This window comes from Myxocyprinus asiaticus, chromosome 7, assembly GCF_019703515.2.
Source record: "Myxocyprinus asiaticus isolate MX2 ecotype Aquarium Trade chromosome 7, UBuf_Myxa_2, whole genome shotgun sequence".
In the NCBI taxonomy this organism is placed as follows: domain Eukaryota; kingdom Metazoa; phylum Chordata; class Actinopteri; order Cypriniformes; family Catostomidae; genus Myxocyprinus; species Myxocyprinus asiaticus.
The window spans coordinates 3,912,533-3,925,636 of NC_059350.1; the positions used below are offsets into that span (position 1 = coordinate 3,912,533).

Consider the following 13,104-nt stretch of genomic DNA (forward strand, 5'->3'; position numbering starts at 1 on the left):
AGGATCGGTGATGATCTGGGGGTGCTTCAGCAAGGCTGGATTCAGGCAGATTTGTCTTTGTGAAGGCCGCATGAATCAAGCTACGTACAAGGTTATCCTGGAAGAAAACTTGCTTCCTTCTGCTCTGACAATGTTCCCCAACTCTAAGGACTGTTTTTTCCAGCAGGACAATGCTCCATGCCACACAGTCAGGTCAATCAAGGGGAGGATGGAGGACCACCGGATCAAGACCCTGTCATGGTCAGCCCAATCTCCAGACCTGAACCCCATTGAAAACCTCTGGAATGTGACAAAGAGGAAGATGGATGGCCACAAGCCATCAAACAAAGCCGAGCTGCTTGAACGTTTGCGCCAGGAGTGGCATAAAGTCACCCAACAGCAATGTGAAACACTGGTAGAGAGCATGCCAAGACGCATGAAAGCGGTGATTGAAAATCAGGGTTATTCCACCAAATAGTGATTTTCTGAACTCTTCCTAAGTTAAAACATTAGTATTGTGTTGTTTAACAATTTATATGAACTTGTTTTCTTTGCATTACTCCGAGGTCTGTAAACACGACATCTTTTTTGTCATTTTCTGCAAATAAATGCTCTAAATGACAATATTTTCATTTGGAATTTGGGAGAAATGTTGTCAGTACTTTATAGAATAAAACAAAAATGTTCATTTTACTCAAACACATACCTATAAATAGTAAATCCAGAGAAACTGATAATTTTGCAATGGTCTCTTAATTTTTTCCAGAGCTATATATATATATATATATATGTATATATATATAATAGCCTATATAAACATAAAATATAATACGATTAAAAAAGTATTACATTGCACTTGCTTTGCATTTTTGTATGCAGTTCTGCTACTCACAAAAATTCAAATCATGTTCCACACACAGGTAACGCGCGCGCACATGTGCGTTTATATTTACGCGGCTGTAACACGCGTGACCAATTACACTAGACCTCCATCTGACTCTCGAGACAGACTTAAGACATACAGCTCTGATTTTATGACAAACATTTGCATGAAATAAAACACCTCTCATCACAGCACTGTCGTGCAAGCACTCAATAACGTGCGTGTTTACCCGCGAGACCGCCTCCTCCGTCTCCATGGCCCTTTCTCTTCTGCAGGATGAAATACGGATTCGCGCGTTCTGTCATCCACAACGCACTGGCCAACAACACCTCCTCCGGGTTGATCCACATCTTCACCTCGATTTCCTTAAGAGGACATCCAAAAAACTCATATATATGCGGTTCAGTATGGAGTTAGTTTCACTTATCCAAGCGTGAAATCTCGTATCCAGTGTAATACGGACGTTTTGTAGGACAGTAATGGCTGTAAATCGCAGTTACAGGCTATATGTGCGATATAATATCTGATGTTTGGAACAGATCGATTTATATTCGAATATGCGCGTGCAACGTTATATATAATCACCCGGATCTCCTTAAGACACGCGCGCGCGCCTCATGTTACCAAAATAATATTATAAACACGCCTTACATAAAGGATGACAATGACATTTACGCCTAAGGACGACCAATATAGTCATTGAAATGCAGAAGTAGTATATTCTGGTGAATCATAGTGATGTCTGAAGATATTTTCGACGTTTAACAGCAGCTCGGATTGTCTCAGTCTTTGTTATTTGTCTTTGTATCAGGTGCGACCGTCCGCTCTCCAGTGTCTACAGTCAAGCTGATGCAAATTCAATAGATTTTTTAATGCACATCCTGCGAGTGCTGAGTATACGTAGCGACACGGCACGCAAAATAAACAATGCATGACATTTCTACCCCTCTTCGATGATGGTGAACTCTCCGGCGCCACTGCAGCGCTCAGTCAACGTGCGTAATGGGCAGGCCATTGTGACGTCACGACGGTGGGAGGAGAACTAGTTTGATAAACAGAGAAATTATTGACATGTTTTGTTTTTTTGAATGAATGAAGCACAGTTATGTTTGAATAAAATTTCGGATTGCTTAAAAGTACAAACTGGCTTTAATAGTTTATAAAAAATATTTTAAATTGCTACACTATATTGCCAAAAGTATTCGCTCACCCATCCAAATAATTGAATTCAGGTGTTCCAATCACTTCCATGGCCACAGGTGTATAAAATGAAGCACCTAGGCATGCAGACTGCTTCTACAAACATTTGTGAAAGAATGGGCCGCTCTCAGGAGCTCAGTGAATTCCAGCGTGGTGCTGTGATAGGATGCCACCTGTGCAACAAGTCCAGTCGTGAAATTTCCTCGTTACTAAATATTCCACAGTCAACTGTCAGTGGTATTATAACAAAGTGGAAGCGATTGGGAATGACAGCAACTCAGCCACGAAGTGGTAGGCCACGTAAAATGACAGAGCGGGGTCAGCAGATGCTGAGGCGCATAATGTGCAGAGGTCACCAACTTTCTGCAGAGTCAATCGCTACAGACCTCCAAAGTTCATGTGGCCTTCAGATTAGCTCAAGAACAGTGCGTAGAGAGCTTCATGGAATGGGTTTCCATGGCCAAGCAGCTGCACCCAAGCCATACATCACCAAGTGCAATGCAAAGCGTCGGATGCAGTGGTGTAAAGCACGCCGCCACTGGACTGTAGAGCAGTGGAGACGCGTTCTCTGGAGTGACGAATCATGCTTCTTCGTCTGGCAATCTGATGGACAAGTCTGGGTTTGGCAGTTGCCAGGAGAACGGTACTTGTCTGACTGCATTGTGCCAACTGTGAAGTTTGGTGGAGGGGGATTATGGTGTGGGGTTGTTTTTCAGGAGCTGGGCTTGGCCCCTTAGTTCCAGTGAAAGGAACTCTGAATGCTTCAGCATACCGAGAGGTTTTGGACAATTCCATGCTCCCAACTTTGTGGGAACAGTTTGGGGATGGCCCCTTCCTGTTCCAACATGACTGCGCACCAGTGCACAAAGCAAGGTCCATAAAGACATGGATGAGCGAGTTTGGTGTGGAAGAACTTGACTGGCCTGCACAGAGTCCTGACCTCAACCCGATAGAGCACCTTTGGGATGAATTAGAGCGAGGACTGCGAGCCAGGCCTTCTCGTCCAACATCAGTGTCTGAACTCACAAATGCGCTTCTGGAAGAATGGTCAAAAATTCCCATAAACACACTCCTAAACCTTGTGGAAAGACTTCCCAGAAGAGTTGAAGCTGTTATAGCTGCAAAGGGTCGGCTGACATCATATTAAACCCTATGGATTAAGAATGGGATGTGACTTAAGTTCATATGCATCTAAAGGCAGATGAGCGAATACTTTTGGCAATATAGTGTATATTGCAATTTACCATACAAGACAGGTGATGTTATTTACTAAATAAGACACTGCTAATCAAGATGAACACAATGTAAAAGAAAAACAAAGCAAGGAGCAAGACAACATAATTTATAATGCACTATTTTCCCATTTATTTTCTATTTCTTTATGGAGTTTTTTCAGTTTAGCTGTTTAAAGGGATAGGTCACCCAAAAATTTAAATTCTCTCATCATTTACTCACCCCCATGCCATCTCAGATGTGTATGACTTTCTTTCTTCTGTAGCAACTACATTGAATACCTTAGTAACTGCCTAGCAACCATTCAGAACACCTTAAGAACAATTCATCAACACCCCAGCAACCACTGAAAACACCTTAGCAATAACCTGGAAACCATTTAGAACACCTTAGCAACTGCCTAGCAATCACTCAGAACACCTCAACAACCACTTATCAACATCATAGCAAAAACCTACAGTAGCAATCACTAAAAACATCTTAGTAATAACCTTGAAACCACTTAGAACACCTTAGCAACTGCCAAGCAACCACTCAGAACACCTTAAGAATCACTTATCAATGCCCCAGCAACCACTCAAAACACAACCTGGCAACCATTTAGAACACCTTAGCAACTGCCTAGTAACCACTCAGAACACCTTAAGAACCACTTATCAACGCCCAGCAACCACTTAAAACACCTTAGCAACTACCTAGCAACCACCCCAAACAGTTTAACAACCACTATGCAACAACATCAAACACCTTAGCAACTGCCAAACAACCACCCAGAACACTTTAACAACCACCACATCGAACACCTTAGCAATTGAAAACACTTAGAACACCTTAGAAATCACATAGCAACAGGCTCACAATGCCCTACCAAAATTTTGCAACACCTTCTCCATCTACATCCAAGTACAACATACATGTATTGTAACAGTAACCACCCAGAACACCCCAACAACCTCTTGTCAACACCCCACAACCACTCAGAACACCTTACCAATAACCTGGAAACCACTTAGAACATCTTAGCAACTGCCTTGCAACCACCCAGAACACTTTAGCAACCGCTTAGCAACTACATTGAATACCTTAGTAACTGCCTAGAAACCATTCAGAACACCTTAAGAACAATTCATCAACACCCCAGCAACCACTGAAAACACCTTAGCAATAACCTGGAAACCATTTAGAACACCTTAGCAACTGCCTAGCAACCACACAGAACACCTAGCAACCGCCACATCGAACACCTTAGCAACTGCAAACACTTAGAAGACCTTAGCAATCACATAGCAACAGGCTCACAATGCCCTACCAAAAACTTAGCAACACTTTCTCCATCTACATCCAAGTACAACATACATGTATTGTAACAGTAACCACCCAGAACACCCTAACAATAACCTAGCAACTGCTAAACAACAACTCAGAACACCTTAGCAACCATGTTGTAGCTTAACAGCAACCACACAGAACACATTACTGTTTGGCAGAGACTGAGCAACCACCCAAAAAACCTTAACAACTGCTTAAAGGCCCAGATACACTCACAATGAAGTTCATTTAGAGCTTTAAACTACCATTAAACTAAATCCCCATGTGTTTTAAACTTGCCAATATTCAACCAAGCCAGTTTTAATAGTTCATTTCCATTTAGTATCATAGAAATAACACACAGTCAAGGCAATCTAACAAATAGTTATAAATGGCCTCCACTAGAGGGCAGTGTATAATTATGTCCTTATTCAACTATGATCCACTTCAAAGTAACTTGGTATCATCTGTATTTAACTTTTATTTTTTTAAATGGCTAACCACATTGTCTGATTAGGTTTAACACCCCTGCACTTGACATGACAGGTGGGAGAGGTTGAAGTTCATAAGGCTAAGCATATCAACCGCACAAACAGCCACAATTAAATCTTTATAACAGAAAAGCAGAGGTGCAAGCAGGTGTATCACGTCTACTACCGAGCTGCTAGAGTAGTGGTTTCTCAGCCACTGGTGGGTGCGAGTTTGCCGAAGATGGAGCTCTTTACAAACCCAAAACCACAGGAGGAAAACAGAAAGCTTGCATTAAGGGGGTGGTGAGGGGGTTGGAAAGGAAATTGATGTACAGTATTTGCGCATCTATTATGATGCGTGACAATGCATTCTAAAAACATGGGACCGTTCAATGCGCAATTGAGCAATCAGAATAACAAGCCGTGTAAATAAATGAAAAAGTATACGCAAAAACACAGGATGTAAAAGTCAAATGACGTGATGTGTTCGCATGACAACTGGGACAATTTTGACAATTGCAACAAAAATAAAAAAATCCCTTCATGAGAAAAGTCCCCCGAATCAGTTCAGGTTGCTCTTAGTCTCTGGATGACTAATTCGGGTTTCATTTCTTAGTCATTCATATTTCTCACTTCATATAGTGACTATATCCTCTATTAGCAACTACTCAGAAAACCTTAGCAACCATGCAAAGCAGCCTATCATACCAAATTGTTGAATTAATTTAGCTATTAAAATAATTTCCCAGCAGGCCTATTGATATGACTATGGATTAGGCAGCACAATAGATTCATTCACTATAATCTACTGCCAGTACAGATAGAAGGCCTCAACACTGAAAATGCTATAATTAATCTGTGCCGGGTTTTTCTCACTGATGTTTTCCCAGAGTTAAGGGTTGTGTGAAAAGCATTTCAAAGATTCATAATGACTTATCACTTTTCCCTCTAATGTCTCTTTACCACAACAACACTGAAACATTACTAAGAATGAAACAGTGAAATTTGTACTTTTTCTAATATTACTCCCTTAGATGACTCATAAACAATCTAAATCTTAAATTGTAAAGGTTGGTTCAGGTTAGCTGAGACAATTCAAACACAATGCTCCTGTTATGGCTACATGTTGCACATGGTTAATATGAAACAACAGCTTGCATTAACATCATGAGTTGTTGGATGTTTCATTTCTGGAGAAACTATGTAGATGCAGAAGAGATGTCATACGCGTTATGGCCAGGTAAATATACCCTCTACTGTAAAACAATGGGAAACCACAAATATATCCCTGGGCCTCCATGGTCAGTTGGTCAGTCTGTCTGTCTAACTGCCCCAGCAACCACCTAGCAATCACTCAGAACACCTTAGCAATAATCTAAAAACAACTTAGAACACCTTAGCAACTGCCTCACAACTACTCAGAACACCTTAACAATCACTTAAATGCCCCAGCAACCACTTAGCAATCATCCATAACACCATAGCAATAATCTGGAAACCACTTAGAAAACATTAGCAACTGCCTAGCAACCATTCAGTACACCTTAAGAACAACCCATCAAGGCCCCAGAAAAACTCAGAACACCTTAGCAATAACCTGGAAACCACTTATAAATACCTCAGCAACTGCCTAGCAACCACCCAAAACACTTTAACAACCACTTATCAATGCCCCACAACCACTCAGAACACCTTAGCAATAACCTGGAAACCACTTAGAACACCTTAGCAACTGTCTAGCAACCACTCAGAACACCTTAACAACCACTTATTGATGTCCTAGCAACAACCTACAGTAGCATTTACTCAAAACACCTTAGAAATAACCTTGAAACCCCTTAGAACACCTTAGCAACTGCCAAGCAACCACTCAGAACACCTTAAGAACCACTTATCAATGCCCCAGCAACCACTCAAAACACCTTAGCAATAACCTGGAAACCACTTAGAACACCTTAGTAACTGCCTAGCAACCACTCAACACACCTTAAGAACCACTTATCAATGCCCCAGAAACCACTTAAAACACCTTAACAATAACCTGGAAACCATTTAGAACACCTTAGCAACTACCTAGCAACCACTCGAAATACCTTAACAACCACTTATCAATCACCCAGCAACCACGCAAAACACCTTAGCAATAAGCTGGAAACCACTTAGAACACCTTAGTAACTGCCTAGCAAACACTCAGACACCTTAAGAACTACATATCAACACCACAGCAACCACTTAAAACACAGTAGGAATAACTTGGAAACCATTTAGAACACCTTAGCAACTGCATAGCAATCACTCAGAACACCTCAACAACCACTTATCAATGTCATATCAAAAACCTACAGTAGCAATCACTCAAAACATCTTAGTAATAACCTTGAAACCACTTAGAACACCTTAGCAACTGCCAAGCAACCACTCAGAATACCTTAAGAATCACTTATCAATGCCCCAGCAACCACTCATAACACAACCTGGCAACCATTTAGGCCACCTTAGCAACTGCCTAGTAACCACTCAGAACACCTTAAGAACCACTTATCAACGCCCAGCAACCACTTAAAACACCTTAGCAACTACCTAGCAACCACCCCAAACAGTTTAACAACCACTTAGCAACAACATCAAACACCTTAGCAACTGCCTAGCAACCACCCAGAACATTTTAACAACCGCCACATCAAACACCTTAGCAATTGAAAACACTTAGAACACCTTAGAAATCACATAGCAACAGGCTCACAATGCCCTACCAAAATTTTGCAACACCTTCTCCATCTACATCCAAGTACAACATACATGTATTGTAACAGTAACCACCCAGAACACCCCAACAACCTCTTGTCAACACCCCACAACCACTCAGAACACCTTACCAATAACCTGGAAACCACTTAGAACATCTTAGCAACTGCCTAGCAACCACCCAGAACACTTAAGCAACCGCTTAGCAACTACATTGAATACCTTAGTAACTGCCTAGAAACCATTCAGAACACCTTAAGAACAATTCATCAACACCCCAGCAACCACTGAAAACACCTTAGCAATAACCTGGAAACCATTTAGAACACCTTAGCAAATGCCTAGCAACCACACAGAACACCTAGCAACCGCCACATCGAACACCTTAGCAATTGCAAACACTTAGAAGACCTTAGCAATCACATAGCAACAGGCTCACAATGCCCTACCAAAAACTTAGCAACACCTTCTCCATCTACATCCAAGTACAACATACATGTATTGTAACAGTAACCACCCAGAACACCCTAACAATAACCTAGCAACTGCTAAACAACAACTCAGAACACCTTAGCAACCATGTTGCAGCTTAACAGCAACCACACAGAACACATTACTGTTTGGCAGAGACTGAGCAACCACCCAAAAAACCTTAACAACTGCTTAAAGGCCCAGATACACTCACAATGAAGTTCATTTAGAGCTTTAAACTACCATTAAACTAAATCCCCATGTGTTTTAAACTTGCCAATATTCAACCAAGCCAGTTTTAATAGTTCATTTCCATTTAGTATCATAGAAATAACACACAGTCAAGGCAATCTAACAAATAGTTATAAATGGCCTCCACTAGAGGGCAGTGTATAATTATGTCCTTATTCAACTATGATCCACTTCAAAGTAACTTGGTATCATCTGTATTTAACTTTACTTGAAGTAGCACTCATCCTATCACTTAGGAATGAAGCTTATGAAGAGAAGACTGAGCTTATGAAGTAAGAAGATAAGGGTAACAATGTTTTTTGGAGGCAGCTTAATATCATCAACATGTCTTATAGGAGTAAATGGAGGAGGTGATGCTGATACCATGCATTTACCATAGTGTCAAAATCATGAACTACACCAAAAGCAATCCAGTGTAAAGAGGACAGTGGTTAGGGAGGCTCTGTTTTCCTAACCCTTTCCTGAAATATGGTAATGCACGTCAAACACATATATAGCGGCTAATAATTACAGTATGTTCATGTATGGTTTTCACAGATTTAAAAAAGACATGCAATGTTTTCCCAAATGTAACATATTTCCCCCAACACACATATATGACACATATTGCACCACTGCCACACAATTGGCTGATTAGATAATCGCATGAATAAGTAGGTGTACAGTTCATCCAAATAAAGTGATCAGAGAGTGTAGGAAAATATTCTCTCTATTGTGGCAAAACATATATCAGATTTCAGGACGTGTAAGTTCTGAGAGACATGCAGAGCACAGATGAATAATGGAATAACGCCTGTTGTTTGAGGGAATACAGCTAAAATTAGTGGAAAATTTGTGGGTGAGGTCCTGAGCAGAAGTGATTTACTGATTGTTTCCATGCTTTGTACTTGCAAAATAGTAGATACATGAGCTAACAAGAGACAAACAATACTTTGCTAGGCAAAGTTTCAAGTTTGTACTGTATGCCTCCTCTGCTTTCCTCTTCAGTGTTTAATGAGGATACATATGTGATAATAATCGGCCCAGTGCACTGTAATAATATTTCGACTTTGCTAGGACATGTCCTCCACAAACAATATGGGACTTGTCTTGGTTGGTATGGGTGAATCAACTATGAAGTTCAATATAGTCAAAAGGGTTTGTTCAGCAAGTTCCTATTTAAAGTGACCTTCTCATGGAACACTAATAAACAAGTGATTAGTGTATGCGGTTACTGAGGTGTTCAGAGCGGTTTCTAGCATGTTGTCATGCACTTTCTAAGATGTTCAGAGCAGTTTCTAGCATGTTGTTTTGCAGTGCTAAGGTGTTCAAAGCAGTTTCTAGCATGTCTAGTTATGTGGTGCCAAGAGCGGTTTCTAGGATGTTGTTATGCAGTGTTAACCCTTATGAAAATCGAGAGTTCATGGCAAATTTGCCACAAACTTGACGCAAATTCGCTACTGATCATTTTCACATGCAAATGAGCTTTGCTGCAAACTTGCAGCAAATTGTCCATTGTTGCTAAAGGTTTGCCGGAGGTTCACCACTAAGAGCTGCAAACTTCTGGCAAACATTTGCGGCGAATCAAAAGCTAATTTGAATGTGAAAATAACAAGTGGCAAATTTGCGGCAAGTTTGCAGCTAGTTTAGATTTTTTGTAAGGGAAGGAGTTCAGAGAGGTTTCTAGAATGTTGTTATGTGGTGCTAAGGGGTTCAGAGCGGTTTCTAGCATGTTGTTATGCTGTGCTAAGGGGTTCAGAGCCAGTTTCTAACATGTTGTTATGCGGTGCTAAGGTGTTCAGAGCGGTTTCTAGCATGTTGTTATGCTGTGCTAAGGGGTTCAGAGCGGTTTCTAGCATGTTGTTATGCGGTGCTAAGGGGTTCAGAGCAGTTTCTAGCATGTTGTTATGCGGTGCTAAGGTGTTCAGAGCGGTTTCTAGCATGTTGTTATGCTGTGCTAAGGGGTTCAGAGTGGTTTCTAGCATGTTGGTATGCTGTGCTAAGGGGTTTAGAGCGGTTTCTAGAATGTTATGTGGTGCTAAGGTGTTCAGAGCGGTTTCTAACATGTTGTTATGCTGTGCTAAGGGGTTCAGAGCGGTTTCTAGCATGTTGTTATGCTGTGCTAAGGGTTTCAGAGTGGTTTCTAGCATGTTGTTATGCTGTGCTAAGGGGTTCAGAGCGGTTTCTAGCATGTTGTTATGCTGTGCTAAGGGGTTCAGAGCGGTTTCTAGCATGTTGTTATGCTGTGCTAAGGGGTTCAGAGCGGTTTCTAGCATGTTGTTATGCTGTGCTAAGGGGTTCACAGCGGTTTCTAGCATGTTGTTATGCTGTGCTAAGGGGTTCAGAGCGGTTTCTAGCATGTTGTTATGCTGTGCTAAGGGGTTCAGTGTGGTTTCTAGCATGTTGTTATGCTGTGCTAAGGGGTTTAGAGCGGTTTCTAGAAAGTTATGTGGTGCTAAGGGGTTCAGAGCGGTTTCTAACATGTTGTTATGCTGTGCTAAGGGGTTTAGAGCGGTTTCTAGCATGTTGTTATGCTGTGCTAAGGGGTTCAGAGCAGTTTCTAGAATGGTGTTATGCTGTGCTGAGGGGTTCAGAGCGGTTTCTAGAATGTTGTTATGCTGTGCTAAGGGGTTTAGAGCGGTTTCTAGAATGTTATGTGGTGCTAAGGTGTTCAGAGCGGTTTCTAGCATGTTGTTATGCTGTGCTAAGGGGTTCGGAGCGGTTTCTAGCATGTTGTTATGCTGTGCTAAGGGGTTCAGTGTGGTTTCTAGCATGTTGTTATGCTGTGCTAAGGGGTTTAGAGCGGTTTCTAGAATGTTATGTGGTGCTAAGGGGTTCACAGCGGTTTCTAACATGTTGTTATGCTGTGCTAAGGGGTTCAGAGCGGTTTCTAGCATGTTGTTATGCTGTGCTAAGGGGTTCAGTGTGGTTTCTAGCATGTTGTTATGCTGTGCTAAGGGGTTTAGAGCGGTTTCTAGAATGTTATGTGGTGCTAAGGGGTTCAGAGCGGTTTCTAACATGTTGTTATGCTGTGCTAAGGGGTTCAGAGCGGTTTCTAGCATGTTGTTATGCTGTGCTAAGGGGTTCAGAGCGGTTTCTAGCATGTTGTTATGCTGTGCTAAGGGGTTCAGAGCGGTTTCTAACATGTTGTTATGCGGTGCTAAGGTGTTCAGAGCGGTTTCTAGCATGTTGTTATGCTGTGCTAAGGGGTTCAGAGCAGTTTCTAGCATGTTGTTATGCTGTGCTAAGGGGTTCGGAGTGGTTTCTAAAATGTTGTTATGCTGTGCTAAGGGGTTCAGAGCAGTTTCTAGAATGGTGTTATGCTGTGCTAAGGGGTTCAGAGCGGTTATGTTATGTGGTGCTAAGGTGTTCAGAGTGGTTTCTAGCATGTTGTTATGCTGTGCTAAGGGGTTTAGAGCGGTTTCTAGAATGTTATGTGGTGCTAAAGTGTTCAGAGTGGTTTCTAGAATGTTGTTATGCTGTGCTAAGGGGTTCAGAGCGGTTTTTAGCATGTTGTTATGCGGTGCTAAGGGGATCAGAGCGGTTTCTAGCATGTTGTTATGCTGTGCTAAGGGGTTCAGAGTGGTTTCTAGCATGTTGTTATGCTGTGCTAAGGGGTTCAGAGTGGTTTCTAGCATGTTGTTATGTGGTGCTAAGGGGTTCAGAGCGGTTTCTAACATGTTGTGATGCTGTGCTAAGGGGTTCGGAGCGGTTCCTAAAATGTTGTTATGCTGTGCTAAGGTGTTCAGAGTGGTTACTAGAATGTTGTTATGCTGTGCTAAGGGGTTCAGAGCGGTTTCTAGCATGTTGTTATGCGGTGCTAAGGGGTTCAGAGCGGTTTCTAGCATGTTGTTACACGGAGCTAAGGTGTTCAGAGCGGTTTCTAGAATGTTGTTATGCTGTGCTAAGGGGTTCAGAGTGGTTTCTAGCATGTTGTTATGCTGTGCTAAGGGGTTCAGAGTGGTTTCTAGCATGTTGTTATGCTGTGCTAAGGGGTTCGGAGCGGTTTCTAGCATGTTGTGATGCTGTGCTAAGGGGTTCGGTGCAGTTTCTAAAATGTTGTTATGCGGTGCTAAGGGGTTCAGAGCGGTTTCTAGAATGTTATGTGGTGCTAAGGGGTTCAGAGCGGTTTCTACATAGTCTTGATTAACCCCCCTCCCCCCCCCAGAATCTACGCCCCTGGCTGGAACGTCCCTTACTTGGCTGGTAGAATGTTGGCAACCTTAAATAAAAGACAGATGAAAGGTGTAAATAATAAAAGAACATACTGTATGACTTCTGTCTTACTTCTTGCTACTTTTTACAATGAATTGCTTCATTGTCAAAAGTAATTCATTGTCAAAAGTAGCATGAAAAAAAACAGAAGCTATATGTTCTTTTATTATTTCACCTTTTATCTGTCAATTAGTGCACAATGGAAAACTCTTCAGCAGTGTAAATATAAGTGAGTGTTGAGTTCTGCTGACAAAGCAGTTATTGTGTTGAATGGCTCCCACACCAGATGTCAACTGGATGACTGAATTAAACATTTGGAAATAAAAGTCCTGTCTTACGTTAACTGCTGCTTGGAAACAACTGGCATT

At 41.7% G+C, this 13,104-nt stretch overlaps 1 protein-coding gene across 1 annotated transcript in view; it reads right to left on the minus strand.

Annotated features, from left to right (window-relative positions):
- Positions 1-1,834, minus strand: part of tbc1d9 (TBC1 domain family, member 9 (with GRAM domain)) — a 44,724-nt gene extending 42,890 nt beyond the window's left edge. Inside the window, exon 1 of the mRNA XM_051703511.1 lies at positions 1,092-1,834. Within this exon, the coding sequence (XP_051559471.1) occupies positions 1,092-1,212 (121 nt within the window). The 5' untranslated portion in view covers positions 1,213-1,834. The remainder of the gene's footprint in view (positions 1-1,091) is intronic.
- Between the last annotated feature and the right edge of the window lie 11,270 nt (positions 1,835-13,104).